This window comes from Epinephelus lanceolatus, chromosome 6 (genome assembly GCF_041903045.1).
Source record: "Epinephelus lanceolatus isolate andai-2023 chromosome 6, ASM4190304v1, whole genome shotgun sequence".
NCBI lineage: Eukaryota > Metazoa > Chordata > Actinopteri > Perciformes > Serranidae > Epinephelus > Epinephelus lanceolatus.
In genome coordinates this window covers 43,181,962-43,198,089 of record NC_135739.1, presented here as the reverse complement: position 1 = coordinate 43,198,089, position 16,128 = coordinate 43,181,962, and the positions used below count along the sequence as shown (strand labels likewise).

The window sequence follows — 16,128 nt, the reverse complement described above, 5'->3', positions numbered from 1 at the left end:
GCTTAGCCGCATAAAGGAATCTCTAAGGGAGCTTGTGGTCATCACCTGGAGATTACTATACAGTCAAACTTCTGTCAAACAACATTTCAAAATTTGCATTAAATAAACTGTGGTAACATCAAAATGCAAATCCATAAAACTGCTTTTTTTCCTTCTATTTCAACACAATCTCCTTATTAATATATTTTTTAAAACTTGTATATTCACAGATTGTTTATTCAGAAATAGTGTGAGTGGTGTGAGGGAATTGACGTTCTTAGAGTTTCAGTACATCATAACTTGAAGCTGAAACCTTAGTTACAGTTTGTTTTTTTAACCTCTGCATTTCAACATGAGGGGTGTGGCAGTAGATGTGTGTGAGTCTGGGTCCCTTGGTTAAAGCCTAATGCTTCATTGTGGCTCCAGGCTCAAAAAGAGCTTTTAGGAACTCCTGTGGGGGATTATATAGAGCAGGCTGAACTAATTAGCCAGATAATTGCACAAAATAATGCCCTGTTATTAATGTACTGAAATATTAGTCAAACATAATTTGGATAATTTTTAATGAGATCTTGTAGCCAAATCAAACAAGCTACATAACCACAACAAGCAAGCAGACTTCAGAGTTCAGAGTCATACAGTTGGCAGTTTTGTGTGTGTGTGTGTGTGTGTGTGTGTGTTTACCTTGAGCATGAGTTGGTATTTGGTGATCCTCTGGACAGGCTTCAGCAGGTAGGCATCCAGAGACAGTTTGTGGTCCAGTTTCTTCTGGCATTCCTGTTGTCACAAACACAAAATAGTGTCCATCAGGACGGACACTTGACAGACGTACCTAACCTAAAGCTGCAGTGGGCAAAATTTCCATGTCAAAACACACCTGTCATATTAGGTTACAGCTGTAGTTGGTAACATTCATAAAAATAAAATTTTGTCACATTTGCTTAAACTGTCACCATATCGACACAGCAATACATGGGGCAGATAGTCTGTATAAAACATTATGTTCCTTTGCCTCCTTGTGCTTCTTATAGCATTTGTAAGAATCGACCACACACATAAACAAAAACAACCAATAAGAACTCTCTAACGCAGATGTCAATCATGTCAATCACAGCTTTTGAACTTTGGTCTAACTGTCAAACTAGGCAGCACTGATATAATCACCCATTCTTCAGAACTAGAACAAATATTCCTATCCTACTGGGAAAAAAAAAACCCTAAAAGCATAACTTATTAACACAGTACTTCTGTTATGAAGTTATGATGTTGTTATGAAATATTTTTTTAAATGATTTATTTAAATGAAAAAAAAAGTCATTTCTAAAATATTTTGATCTGCTTTCATTTTTTACCTTCTAAACTTGCCCTGTGCCAGAAAATAGCCTTGTCCCAGACAAAAATGTACAACTTCAAACAATTAAAAAATGTGTTAAAAGCCTTCAAAATCGAAAACCAACATAGTGATAACATTGGTGCAAAAATGTTCTGCTATAATAATCTTTGTTTTAAAATGTTGGCCCTTTCAAGATGTGTCCCAGGTTTTAGTCAAACTCTTTATGAAAACATAATGTAATCGGGCATAAAAGTGGTTAGCTACATCACAAGGAAGTCTCACTTCTTGATTTTCAATTGCTGTTCAAGTACTGGTAAGCTTTCTATTTTTTTGATACATTCATCAAATAATATTTTTCTAACAGGTCAACTCCGTCGCCCTTCTTAAATCGAACTAAATCAAAATTATGGTTTGAAAATTAATATTTTGATTAGCATTAGGAAAACCCTTAGCAACTTTGAAAACTAAAATAATTCTTCAATACAAATGCAGTGAAATTAATAGATAGGCCAATAGAACTTTCTGTCAACTCCATAAGACGTCAACTCCGTCAGATCTAACCTCTGACATCCATCACGACTGAAAAAATACACTGGGAGGATGGCTTATCACAAGGTTTAATAGTCAAGACTTTGATCTTTTAAAATTGATTTCCCAGCCTAATTGAAGAGTGAAAATTAAAAACTGAAAGAAAAAAAACACAAAAAAAAACCCCACAACAGTCTCAAGGATGGGTGTAATATAAATCACGACTCTGTTACTGCATTGCCTTTTTCTCACCACAAATGTTTTCAGAAACATATTTTAGTGTACTGCTGTAACATTAGAAAGTTTGTGACCTGGCTGCCATGTTGAACACAATTGAATCAAAACAAAACACCACCCACTGGCGGAGTGAGCTCTCATTTTACAGCTAAACAGTACACTTAAATATGGTTCTGAAAACATTTGAGATAAGAAACAGGCAGTGCAGTAACAGAGTTTTGATTCATATTTAATCAGCGCTGTCTAGTTTGACAGTCTGACTGCAGTTCACCACAGCAATAATTGACATGATTGACAGCCGCTTTAGAGACTCCTCTGTTCTGCCCGATTGTTTTCCTTCAGCCATGGAAGATTTGCAAATGCCATTAGAAGTACTATGAGAAGAAGAAGGAACATGTTTTTTTTTCACAGACTCTCTGTCTTATGTAATGTGTGGATGTAATGACAGCTTCAGCAAATGTGACAAAGTTATTTTTTATAAAAAGTATCTAAGCTTTAAGTCACAAATTGGAACATGCAACAATGTAGATTCTGCTGTTAGGAGATTTAGATTCTAGCGTCAGGTTGAACAGTATCATCCTGGTGTATGGACCAACAGATCAGTTTTTGAAGTCTGATATTATAAACAGCACCAAAAGTGTTACATGGCTGAACTTCCTTATGACCTCCATCCCAACCATTCTTTAAGAAGACCATATCTGAATCACTAAATTCAGACAGTTATGTTACAGTTAGTTGCTACTGTATATGGAACAAGGAAAGGCAGATGATGCAGCTATAAGTTATTGTTGCCTCCTCACAATTGTGTGTGTGTGTGTGTGTGTGTGTGTGTGTGTTACCTGAAAGAAGAGGCTGTCTCCACACTGTCTCCAAAGGACTTCAGAGCGGGGTTTATTCTGACAGTACTTCTCATACACCTGAAGCTCTTCTTTCTGACAACACAAAGACAGGTCAAAGTGAAGAAAGGCCTTAAATCATCTGTTGTCAGTTTCTGATCATTTTTAGCTGTTGCTGGAATATGAAGTCTGACAGTTTTGCACATCACTGACTGATTGACCTCATCTCCTCATTCTCTACCTTTGATTAAAGGAGGCCACTATCATGAGACAAATGGTATACACTAACACAACAAAGAACACATTTACAAAATTTCACAAAGTGCCTCTTTGCGGCGCCAACTGTAACCCTGCCTGGATTATGGCTTTTTTTTTTGTCAAAAAATATGATAAATAGACATATTTTTTTTTTACAATAAAACACATTTCAACATGCCATCTGATACTCCATCCCTGTGCAGGTATTATTAAACGGCGCAGTCTATCCGACATGGGTCAGATGTGTGATGTGTAGAACTCAAGTGTGCCGCCAATGTAAACATGTGCAAAAGACTGCAGCCTGATTAGCCAAGTCAAAGTGCCAAACAAAAAATCAGGAGCTCCTAAAGAAAAGGTCAGAGTAAGGAGCGAAGTGAGGAGCAAAGAGGCCATAGCTAAATGTCTAACAATAAAAAAGTGAAGAAGCACCAGATATGACAGGCGAAGCTGAAGGTGAGAAGTGAGACAGACTATTGTTACCAAACAAAACCTTACAGCTACAGAGAGGACACAGGTATCATATGAAACTCAAGGACCTAAGGCATCCATTGGTACTGACCATGACATGCTATCTTTTTGGAAAAAGGGGCCAAGTAATTCTCCAAACTTACGCTAAATTTTGGCGAGGGTACAGGATTCTTGGAATTACATAAATTGGGTTTGACTGGAAAAGTGAGAGCTGACAGCAAGAATAAAGTTGCTCTCAAGATTTAATGAATAAATGAAGAAAAAAAAGTTCACTCAGGATTTGATCTTGTGATTAAATATTTTGCACTAATTTCTTGAATCAATTTTTGATTCAGTGGTTCCCAACCTTTTTCCTTAAGGGACCCCTTTTGTGTCATTAAGTAAACTGATGGACCCTGACTAAGTGACATTTTACAGATATTTCATATTGCATTCAATGCATAACAATCCCAGTGCAGAACAACTGATAAACTGCAATATTCAAATAGTTAACACAATTTGTGTTTAATAATTTAGATGAATTTTTTTTCAGATTATTTCCTGTAAATGCTGCATCAGAGATGAATTTCCCTGATTTTTTTTGGAACTTTTTATACAATATGCTGCCTGTATTATATTTATTTTAGATTCTTATATCATATATACTTAATAGGCTTATTCTCCCTGACACCTGGCCATTGTTCTATTAACTCTTTGGTTGTTTTAACTGTGTACTTTTCTGATGCAGGATGAAACTGTTAAGCAGAGAGAGCATTCCACCCCGTTTCTTCAAGGATGTTTTTATCACGCTGGGGCCTCGTATTGTCGACCTTATAAATTCTTCCTTGATGTCTGGCTGTGTCCCCGCTGCTTTCAAACATGCTGTGGTGCAGCCCCTCATCAAGAAGAATAATCTTAACCCTTCAGTTTTGTCGAACTACAGACCTATTTCTAAGCTCCCTTTTTTGTCCAAAGTCTTAGAAAAGGTAGTGTATGAACAACTGCAGTCGCATCTGGACTTAAATGGCATTTCTGAAAAGTTCCAGTCGGGCTTTAAAGCACGCCATAGCACAGAAACAGCCCTTTTAAGAGTCTTTAATGATCTGCTTTTAATTGTTGATTCTGGTAACTGCTGTTCTGGTGCTCTTAGACTTGACTGCAGCTTTCGACACAGTAGATCATAAGATTCTTTTATCCCGTCTTGACCTGTGTGTAGGTTTTAAAGGTACAGCGCTCAAATGGTTTGAATCCTATTTATCAGAAAGGAGTTTCTCTGTTCACATGGGCCAGTATAGATCTGCTGCATCCTCAGTCAATTGTGGGGTGCCTCAAGGTTCCATCTTGGGCCCCATTCTCTTCTCCATTTATATGCTGCCCCTGGGCGCTATATTTAGAAAGTACAACATAACATTTCATTGCTTTGCAGATGACTTACAGATCTACCTTCCTCTTCAAACAAACAGCTCTGCCTCCAATCAAGCTCTGCTGAACTGTCTCAATGATGTTCACACATGGATGGCTTCAAATTTCTTGAACCTAAACAAATCCAAAACTGAAATTATTTTATTTGGCCAATCTGACCTTTTAGATGGACAGTGCCATTGGCCCATTAGCTTCCTACTGTCACCCTGCTGCAAGAAACCTAGGAGTAAATTTTTGACTGTGCTTTTGAATTTAAAAAACAGATTAGTTCAGTAGTCAAATCAAGCTTCTTTCAATTAAGGCTACTTAGTAAGGCAAAGCCCTACCTCCCTCCACTTGATTTTGAGAGGGCAATTCACGCTTTCATTACCTGTTGTCTGGATTATTGTAATTCTCTTTATGCTGGATTGGACCAGCAGTCACTGAAATGCCTGCAGGCTGTCCAGAATGCAGCAGCCAGACTGCTGACAGGAAAGAAAAGACATGATCATATCACCCCCATACTGGCCTCTTTGCACTGGCTCCCTGTCCAGTTTAGAGTTAAGTTTAAAATCTTATTATTTGTTTTTAAAAGCCTGAATGGCTTAGCTCCATCCTATCTATCTGAGCTTGTTCAGCTTCACACGACAGCCAGAGCACTGAGATCAAGCAACCAGCTGCTGCTGGCCTGTCCCAGAACTAAACTTAAAAGCAAAGGTGACAGAGCCTTTTCCGTTGTGACGCCAGATTTATGGAATACTTTACCATTCCATATAAGGGCAGCCTGAACTTTGGAACACTTTAAATCTCTTTTAAAAACCTTCCTCTTTTCGCTTGCTTTCACCTCTAGTTGAGACAGACATGTCTTTTACAGCTTTTATTTGTATTTTACCTGTACTCTAGTGTTGATGTTTTATTGTCTAAACCTATTGTTGATCTTATTGGTAATTTTTGTGGTTTTTGCTATTCATTCATTCTTTGGATGAACTGTACAGCACGTTGGTTTAAATGTGCTATATAAATAAATTTTGATTTGACTTGACTTGAAGGCTCTGTGAATATAGCTTGTGCTCAGGTCTTCACTCTGTCCTCATCGTGTGAGAGGCTTTTTAAGTTTATATCTTGAATAATATTCTAAACTTTTAAAATAATAAATTCATTTAGTTTTCTTTAAAGTAATGAATGAGACATATAGCATTTACTACTTGTAATATATATATATACATATATATATATATATATATATATATATATATATATATATATATATATATATATTATATTTAATACAGTTTTTGTACAATCTTACAATCAAAAAACCCTCATAACCCCCCATGAAGCTTTGGCAAATTGGGGTTGGGACCCCCAATTTGGGAACCAGTGGGCCCTACCCAGCCCTATTAGGTTAAATGTAACTTGAACTCAGTCCGACATTGGTACTGCCTTGTCCCACATTGATCCTGAAAGCCTGTCCTGGACCAGGTTCCATCTAGCCTGGTGAAACCATCCTGATCTTGCGAGCTCATATTCTATTTCGCTCCGCAAATCAGTCTGGCCATGGAGTCATAGGCCTCTAGTTTCCCAGCGCCGCGAAGGGTGGCGCAGGGTGGCGAACCCCACACAGAGCTAGTTTCGAGCAGTGCAACCCGAGGCGCGCTCAGTTTGGTAGTTTGGCAGACCGAGGTGCGCTGAGATGGGTGTGGCGGCGCAGCAGGGGGAGGTGCCGACAGATCCAGCTTGGCGCAGTGACAGTTTCGTGCCAAAAGGCTTCGCCGAAGGTGCGCTAAAAGCTCGCCAGCTGAAACCAGGTCTACTGTCAGTGCAGGTGGAGCGCAGCCGGTGTAAGTGGAAGTTTGGCTGACCGGCGGACAGTGCGTACACGTCACCAAAGCCTCACAGGCAGGTTTCCAGAATATCAGGCACATTAACAATGCAATAAATACCCACAAAAACCACTATTCAATACAACTATCTGCAATCAGCACATAAATGTATCTCTATATCGACTGTCCCGTCACATCTGATGTCAGATCAAAGGGGATTGGCACCGTTTGGCACGTTTGGCACTTGTAATGGAAACCCAACCTGATTTGATTAACACAGCTGCAAGCTAATGAGTTCACATCCCTCTCAGCCAACCACAAACGGCCACAGCATCAGATAGGGAGTATATATTCAGCATCTGTCATCTTAGAAAAGTCAAAAGAAAAAACAGAGTGAGACTACGAGAGAGAAAGAGACAGTGCGCGCGCACGAGAGAAAGGCAACATTGATTTACAATTGTGGTGACCTCCTCCCAGGCTACCTTTGCATCATCAGCCTGTGGAGGTCTGCTCGCAGTTCCGTATATTCGGACACTGCGAGCTTGGACCTCCCGGACCAAAACATCAGTTTCCTCCTGGGAGAAGTTTGGCCGTCTGACGCTGCTGCTCTCTTCTGCCATGGCGAATTGAGTAAACTCTCATTACGCCCTCGCGCAGCGCATTTAAGGGCAACGAGAGGGGCTCATTTGATTGGTGTGATGTGTGTACAACCCACTCCACGCCTTCTCTTCTCTCTCTTTCCGACTTGCACAGGTAGGAGGGACGGAGGTGGGAAAGAGGGGTAGCTGTGCCAGCGCACACGGTGTGCCAAACTTGCAAAATCCGCCTGGCCACACCCAGTTGGCGAAGCGCAGGTGCGCTGCGCCTCCGCCTCTGCCCCGGTCTGCGAAACTAGAGGCCATAGACGCGAATTCTGGCATTAGTTTTGGCTTACCTGGCCAGAGCAAACGGCTGCACTGAAAGCTTTTATTGAAAAGAAGGATGTGTTTGCCGTCCTTGCTACGGGGTTTGGTAAAAGTTTAATTTACCAACTGACTCCATTGATTGGGAAAAAGATCGGACTCAGTGAAAACCCAGTGGCTATTGTTGTTTCTCCGCTAGCTGCTCTCATGGAGGAGCAGGTCAGGGAAGCGACCAAGTTGGGAATCACAGCCATGCAACTCAGAGTCCACAGTGAGGAGGAAATCTGCAAAGATGGCAACACTCTTTCCCAGACATCATCACAGCTCATCTCTGCTGCAGCTTGCTGGTCTGTTTACAGTGGTGTTGTGCTAGCTACGTCACACGTTTCGTTTACTCTGATTGGTTTTCCGTCTTTCCAATTGCGTGAAGGGGCACTTTGAGAAACAGCCGTTGATACTGCCCCTTGGGAATAGAGGAAATTTACACTCCTTGTCCACAGTAGACCCATTCGCGTTTTGCGAATTGGGTCTGGCAACACCAGGCTAGGTTCCATCCCCTATGGATAACACACACAGGAAGCAAAAAAGTGTCTTCTCTGACAAGCTAGCAGTTAGCTATTTTTCTTGTAGAGCCAATCCATGTTAAACCTACAATGATTTTACTTGAAAAAGTAGTAATATTGCACAATAAAATAGTGCTTTGACAGTACATAAGTAATATGAGTACTTTAAGTGCTAAAAGTACTGAGAAAGTATCCATTATCAGGAAAATATGTAACTCTGGGTGACAGTTTAAATTATAAAAATATAGACACTCATGTAAAACACAAGCACCCAAAACTGTAATTTGTTGAAATGGACTTTCCATCACTGTTTCTAAACTACTCACCCTTTTCAGAAAACAGGTTCCCACCAGTTCTGGTTTCTCTACACAGTCCTCCAGCTCCCTCAGAAATGTCCTGCAGGTAATTTAAGAACAAACACAAAGAGAACAGAACACACGCTGTTATTTTCCTTTGGCGAGCTGGAAGCCAAATTACTAACGTGTTTGTTTTTTTTGCTTCAGTAACTTGGACATTCCTTCAGCACAGCTGTCAGTCATTCATCTGGATCTTTAGATTATTCTTTGCATTATTACCTTTATTAGCTAGGAAAATCTTGTGTGAAATGAGTAGAGAGAGAGGGAGATGACATGCAGCAAAGTTGGAATTGAACCCATGGCTGCTGTGGCCAGTGTTGCCAGATCTCGCGAGACAAATAAGCAACCAGGCCTGTGAAAACAAGCCCAAAACAAGCGACTTTTTCTACGGAGCCCCCCTAGGTTCCAGTGAGAGAAAATTAAATAAACTATGTGCACGGTTTTACAGTCCGTGGGGACGGATTTTAAACTGTGGGTACAGATTGCCAATTTACAACCATGTGGACAGATAAGTAAACTGTGTGCAGTTTTGCAAAACTGTACCCACGGTACACAGTTTATTTATTTTTCTCCCCCCTGAGCTTCAGGACAATGACCACAAGAGAGAGTTAAACCACCTTTTAACATTATTTAACATTAGAAAACAGATGGGATATCAAATATAGACTGATGTACCAAGTACATTATATACACAGTAAACCTCTGATAATTAAAATTTGCACACACAAATAAATATCATCCTGAATTCACAAATTCTTTATTTATTATTGCTTTTTATGCACTCATCTAACTTTTTCTTCTGATGTTTTCCTAACCAGAAAAAAAACACATTACCCTGGTCTGCCTCTGATTGGCTAGTACTCGTTGCCATCAGAGCCAGAGCCAATTAGAAGCAGGATGCGGGTGGGAATAAACTCTGCTGTCTCCTGTGTGTATGGGGAAAGGGGAGGGACAGAGGGAACAGGCAAGACAAACTATCCTACGTTTAAATAACATATCAAAAATATCTGCTTGACAACTTATTATGGAGCTGGGAACAAGCCCAAATAAGCAACTACACTTTAGAGATAAGCCCAAAAAAACGTGACCTGCGACTACCAATATTTGTAAGCGACTTTACAGAAAAACAAGCCCAAAGTCGCTTATAATAAGCGGACTTGGCAACACTGGCTGTGGCAAGGACAAAGCCTTTGTACATGGGAACTTGCTCTGCAGGTGAGCTAGTGGGCGCCCCAATCATCTGGATCTTTTTGGGTAAGTATGCCTCTAACTGTACTTTTCTGATTATCAGATAGTATTGATGTCTCAGTTGCTCCAGACACCAATTCAGCATGCCATTGTTAGTATAAACATCTTGCCAAATTAAATATGACTGCCACATGAAAACACCTCCCCTGTTAAAATGAAGTGCTGACTACCCAGTCTGTGAAAACAGACAGTGTCTACTGTTACTCTGAAGTAGCTTTGACAAGTCAAATTACCCTTATGATGTCATCAGGGTAATCTAAGTTTGGATCTGGAGAGCACAGTATAAACAGGGTGTGGAGTTTGACAGATGTGGTTGTACACCACTCAGGGAGGATCTAAGAAAAAGATACTACTGATCGGAAAATGTTCCTGGAGCTTGTTCTAGTGACAAAATTTCTATTTTAGGTATCAAGACTTTATGCAAGTGTAATACTAAATCCCTGGAATACTCTTTAAAAGCAATGGGCCTACAATAATTTGGGTCTTGGCCCCTTAGTTTTTGAAATGCAAAACCAAGGAGCTTAAAGAAAATATCCCAAGCAGCCTACTGCATCTCACACTTTTACTAGTTACTGTACACAGAGATGAGAGGAAGTGCTAACAAGTAGACAAGGAGAGAAAAACACAGAGGGGTTGAGAAAAGAGGCAAAACAGGAAGCAAGAAAGAGGAAAGGAAGTGTAAGAAGAAAGAAAATGGATGAAGATAAAGGATGGAGGGGAAAGGAGGAACAACTCTTTGGTCCAGGCCCTCAGGGAGTCTGCAATTTGCCTGGGATGCACGCAAGGCTGTAACTACCATTGAGGACACCGAGGTCATGACCTCTGTATTTTTTTCCGACCTAAATGAATGTATAAAATGAAAATAAAAATAAACCATTTCATTTGTGATGTGAAAGTACGTGAGAGGACCGATGGAAGGTGATTGAGTGACCCTCTCTTCTCCATAATAACAATTATTTAAAAAAGAAAATTCTGGTACTCTTATTTGATCGACGCACTCACACACACGACTCGAGCACCTGTCAGGCTGCCACTCAGACTGTCTGAAGCAGGCATGGACAGCAGTCAGCGATCGAGCCAGGTAACTGAATAAACTAAAATCATTTCAGTTTGGGCTGCTTGCTTGCTTCTTGTAATTCTTCTAACAAGAGGCAGCGGCTGGCTGTACATGCATGAAGTAATGTTGCAATGAATGAATGAATGAAACATATGAAATGTTAGCAAACGTTAGCTAGGTAATGTTAGCTTGCTATTTTAACCCTATGGGCCCGAACGACGCATCGTGTGTCCAAATTCACACCTGTTCTTCTCTATGGATTTTCTCCCCATGGTCCAGTGTTTTCACAGCGAAAAAAATGATAAAGTTACACTAAAATTATGTATAACAAAGCTTCAACACAGCTTTGCACACACATTAATGTTACTCTTGGATGGATTAGTACTCACGAATGCTTGGTCGCACAGACATGCCACACGTATCACATGAAAGCACAGGACCAGAGCTTTCCAGTGATACCACACATATCATTGTGCTGTCATCCCATCATGCTATAAATACAGATCAATTGTCTACAAAATAAAAACCTGACGAATTTCTTTACAATCCATTATACAGATCTTGTTATCAGTCACTTCATATAGTGAGGAATATCGTATCTTACCACATCTTAGGCTTGCCTGTGTTTCTCCCTGTCTATCCACATTTGTAGTCTAGCTTTCAAGATGCAAATATCTCCATATTATCCAGTTGACACTCCATCATGACAAGACCAGCGCACTTCACCTTTGCGCACCCAGACAACTGTAGCCTAATTATGCATGTGTGACAGGGCAGTAGTCACCATATACATTGAGGGGGACACGCCCCCCCATGCCCAAAATGCCCCCCAGTATATAACTGAACCTGAAAAACAACAACAAAAAAACGTTCAGGCCAGGTCAAAGAGCAGCACGGAGCACAGAGAAGTAAGTCAAGATCATGTCGACAAGAAAACGTCCAGAATTTTTTTTTTACTGTATTTTTTTTTTACTGTAAACAAAGTGGCAAATATTATCTTGGAGGACATCATTGCACTTGGTTGACTATTTTTCTATTATCATAGATGTAAATATTGCATGTTTCTTTCAGATAAAACACATTTTTGACTTGTGAATGAGTCAATGGAATTTCCTGCAATAATGAAAAAATACTGGCAATCATGTCCGCCTGGCACAAACCACATGTTTTGGACAGCTGTGATGTGACAGAATGTCCCAGCATCATGGTTCTTATATTGCCAGATTCCAGAGAGTCTCCCCTCTTCATATATGGCAGAATATGTCATTTTCCAATTTGCTATGGTGAGATACAAAGAAGAAAGAAGAAGAATTTAGTAACACGGATTTGTTTTTTTCATTGATATAAAAATTAATATAAAATAGAGGCACATAGGAGGACATGTAATGATGGCAAATCTGGTTAGCCCAAAAAAAACCAAGATATAGCATGTGTATGTAGCCTTTATAAATACCCACAAACAAAGTTTGGTGAAAGGCAATTACGCTATAGTATGAAGTGGGAAGAGAAACATGACAAGATGGGATTAATCTAATATGATGTGTGTAGTTCTTTATAGATGTAACCTCTTAATTTGGCTGTCAAAGTGCACGAGATTGAAGCCTTTTGATAATTGACAAAAATTTCATGCACCACAACTAAATGACCTCGGTATTTCAAAAATCCTGCGTACGGCCCTGGATGCACGTGAAGTCTCTAAACAGTTCTTCATGTTGACAATAGCTTAGAATAACTATCTTTTCGGCACAGACTCTTTTGTTTGCACATGGAGCACATGTTCATATGTTGAGTTCACATGAAGTCTGTAAGATAAATTACAGGGTGGAGTTACAATTTGAGGAAGTAAACACAAACCAGTGCTCTGAAGCTCAAATGCTGGCTGCAGGCTCACATAAGTTAAATATTCCTGTCTACATCACTTGATAATTTGTTATAATGTCTGCACAAATCTTTTAAGTCTTGGTAAAGTAAAAGCAAATACTTACTGAAAATATATGAAAAGACTATTCAGTGCTGCATTGTGGAGTTAGACTATTTTTCATTGTTTTGTGTGTAGGATTTTTTGGGTTGGCCTGAAATCATGGCCTGATGACACACTGGAGCCATTGTTATTATAACCCCTCCCTCACTGTATAAAAACTAACATCAGAGCACATAGCATCAGTGTTGTTTCATTTATCCCCTGTGTTTGAGTGATGAGTTGGCTACATTCAACCAGCTCTCTAATTACATGAATAAACAACTCTGTTAAATGTCACGATCACAAGCAAGTCCAAATGCTCACTGTTGAGGCTGCATGCTTTGTGCTAACATTAGCTCAACTCAACTCAAATTTATTTATAAAGCACATTTAAAAACAACTCACGGAGACCAAAGACCAAAAACACATTCATGAGAGGCAACATAACTGTCAGGTACACAGCCCATACATTCAGAGACACAACACACACAGGCATACGTCAGAGAAAGCCACATCAGGGGAGTCAAGCGCGAGAACTAGACCTAGAACTAGAAAGCTTTTATTGTCATTGCATAAGAATACGGAGAAATTAGTTGTGACACCAAAGTGAAGTGACATTTTGCCTGGGATGGGTCCATGTCATTGGTCCGACAGCCCATTGGTCCGACATCCCATTAGACTGACGGTCCGCTGTGCTGAACGGCTCCTGGTGGGCGTATTTCTGCCTTGATGGTGCGCCGCGACCGGCTCTGGGTCAGCTGGGAAAGGCTTGAGGCGAAGCAGGCTCACAGCTTATGTGTTTGCCACTTTCTTTTTCATTTTAACCCACACCATGATCTTTTCCTAACCCTAACCAAGTGGTTTTTGTGACAGAGAGAGATGCAGGACAGACGGTAATGACAGTAGACAATTGCATCCAGCCACTCTGTATAATCTACTAATACTTATGCAGCAGTCTTCATCCGTCATAATATTTAAACTTTCCACCAATTGCTGACCTGCACTGTTAGCATGGCATTCTCAAAGGCCCAAAATACCTAACACGGGTGCCACCTAGTGGCTCAACTTTATACATCTTACATAATAAAATGTGAGAATGCAATTACAATTAAATAATTCTTGGTTTCACTAATTTAGTTTACTAATGTGCTGAAACCCATGCCGTTTGCTTTATTTGCCCCTTTAAGATGTAAAAATGATGATAATGCAGCAGTTTTCTCACAATATGAGCTATTATTATATTATGAACTGTTATTACATTATGAGCGACACCAGTAAGGCACATAATGTAATAGGTTATTACATTATTACATTATGCGCAAAGCCATTATTACATTATGTGCTCATGATTTTATTACATTATGAGCCGATTATTACATTATGAACTTTTATTACATTTAAGTTATTACATTATGAGCCGTTATTACATTATGAACTGTTATTACATTATGAGTGACGCCAGTAAGGCTCATAATGTAATAGGTTATTACATTATTACATTATGCGCAAAGCCATTATTACGTTATGTGCTCATGATTTTATTATATTATGAGCCGATTATTACATTATGAACTTTTATTACATTTAAGTTATTACATTATGACCCGTTATTACATTATGAGCCATTATTACATTATGAGTTGCAACACTTACTTTTAAACTACTGATGAACAGATGGGCACAACCTTAGACTTAGAATGTATTGTCCCTGAGGGAAGATTCTTTTTCCCAGCACTCTACATTATCAGACAACAGCAAATACAACAGCACACAATAACATTATGGACAACATCACAGTAGAGACACAGACAGGAGTGCACACTCAGGCCTTTTCAGTGAGGCCTATTATTTAAGGTGGTTAAAGCTGTGGGGATCAGGCTCCTCCCAAAGCAGGCCCTTCTGCACCTCAGCACTCTGTACCTGTGCTTGGAGGACAGTGGGATGAGATGGTGATTCAGTGAGTGTTTGAGGTCTTGTTCTATTGAGGTAGCAAGGCGTGCAATGGCCATGATGTTTAACTTTGTGAGGTTCAGAATGAGAAGACCAAATATCCTAGCAGCAGTGTTGGTTAAGTGTGTTTAAGTTTGGCTCTGTTAGTGACCGACAGTGTTGGGCAGTAAAGCGTTATAGTGCCAAAACTAACGGCGTTACTGTAATGCGTTGCTAATAACGCGTTACTATAACGCTTTATTAACAAGGCATTACAGTAACGCCGTTAGTTTTGGCAGTAACTAATACTAACGCATTAGTTTTTAAATTGAGTAACTCAGTTACCGTTACCAAATGGTGTGTTACTCCGTTATTTTTGGCCAGGTTTTAAAACGGCGCGCAACATGCAGTATTCCTTCACAAACTTAAGTTCCTTTTCACTAAAACATTTTAGCCCTAAACAATAAAAGATAGTCAAGTCAGATAGAGGTATATGAACAATTCTTACCAGAGCATCTAACTAAAAAGTTACTTTTCTCAGTAACGCATTACTTTTTGGTTTTAGTAACTGAGTTACTAACTAAGTTACTTTTTAATGAAGTAACTAGTAATGGTAACTAGTTACTGTTTTTCAGTAACTAGCACAACATATGACTGATAATATGTGAAAGAAGCAGATGGAACAGTACAGTATAGGCTGAGCTGAATAATGCTCTGGTACCACAATGGGAGGAAATGGGGAGGAACATAGAGTCTTTTAAGCTTGCGGATGGCTGACAGTCTTTGGTGGCTCCTCCTACGATGTCATCAGTGTGCTGGCTGAGACGAAAATGCTTTTTAGTCTTAGTCACATTTTAGTCATTTTTATCCTTGATAGTTTAATTTGATGAAAATTCAAAACATTTTAGTCAACTTTTAATCATTATGGTTTCAATATGTTCTCTATCTATAAACTAATCCAGTTAGGCTAATTCATGTATCAGAAATTAGAATCAAGGTGAAAAATTTCACTTTTTTGACAAATAATTTTTTTGACAAAAAATGTTTTGCACACTTACAAACTGTCATTTCTCCAACAGTGTTTGACAGGTTTAAGGGGTTATTTATGAACAAATACTTACCGATTATCATTTGAAAAGCCCAACATCTCTCTGCTCTCAAAAACTTTGACACCACAAATAACTATTCTGAGACAACTAGGATTTGTACCCAGGTTCATTGTAAATTCTGACTTATCGATCTCACTGTTAAAGGTGATAGATATAGGATTC

At 39.5% G+C, this 16,128-nt stretch overlaps 1 protein-coding gene across 2 annotated transcripts in view; it reads right to left on the bottom strand.

Moving 5' to 3' along the window:
- The window catches only part of mcf2l2 (MCF.2 cell line derived transforming sequence-like 2), a 267,264-nt gene that overhangs the window by 93,205 nt on the left and 157,931 nt on the right, over positions 1–16,128 (bottom strand). For both annotated transcript variants that reach the window (XM_078169084.1, XM_033622399.2), the window contains exons 18-20: positions 8,634–8,703; positions 2,917–3,009; positions 664–756 (exon numbers count right to left, since the gene is read on the bottom strand). In XM_078169084.1, the coding sequence (XP_078025210.1) occupies positions 664–756; positions 2,917–3,009; positions 8,634–8,703 (256 nt within the window). The remainder of the gene's footprint in view (positions 1–663; positions 757–2,916; positions 3,010–8,633; positions 8,704–16,128) is intronic.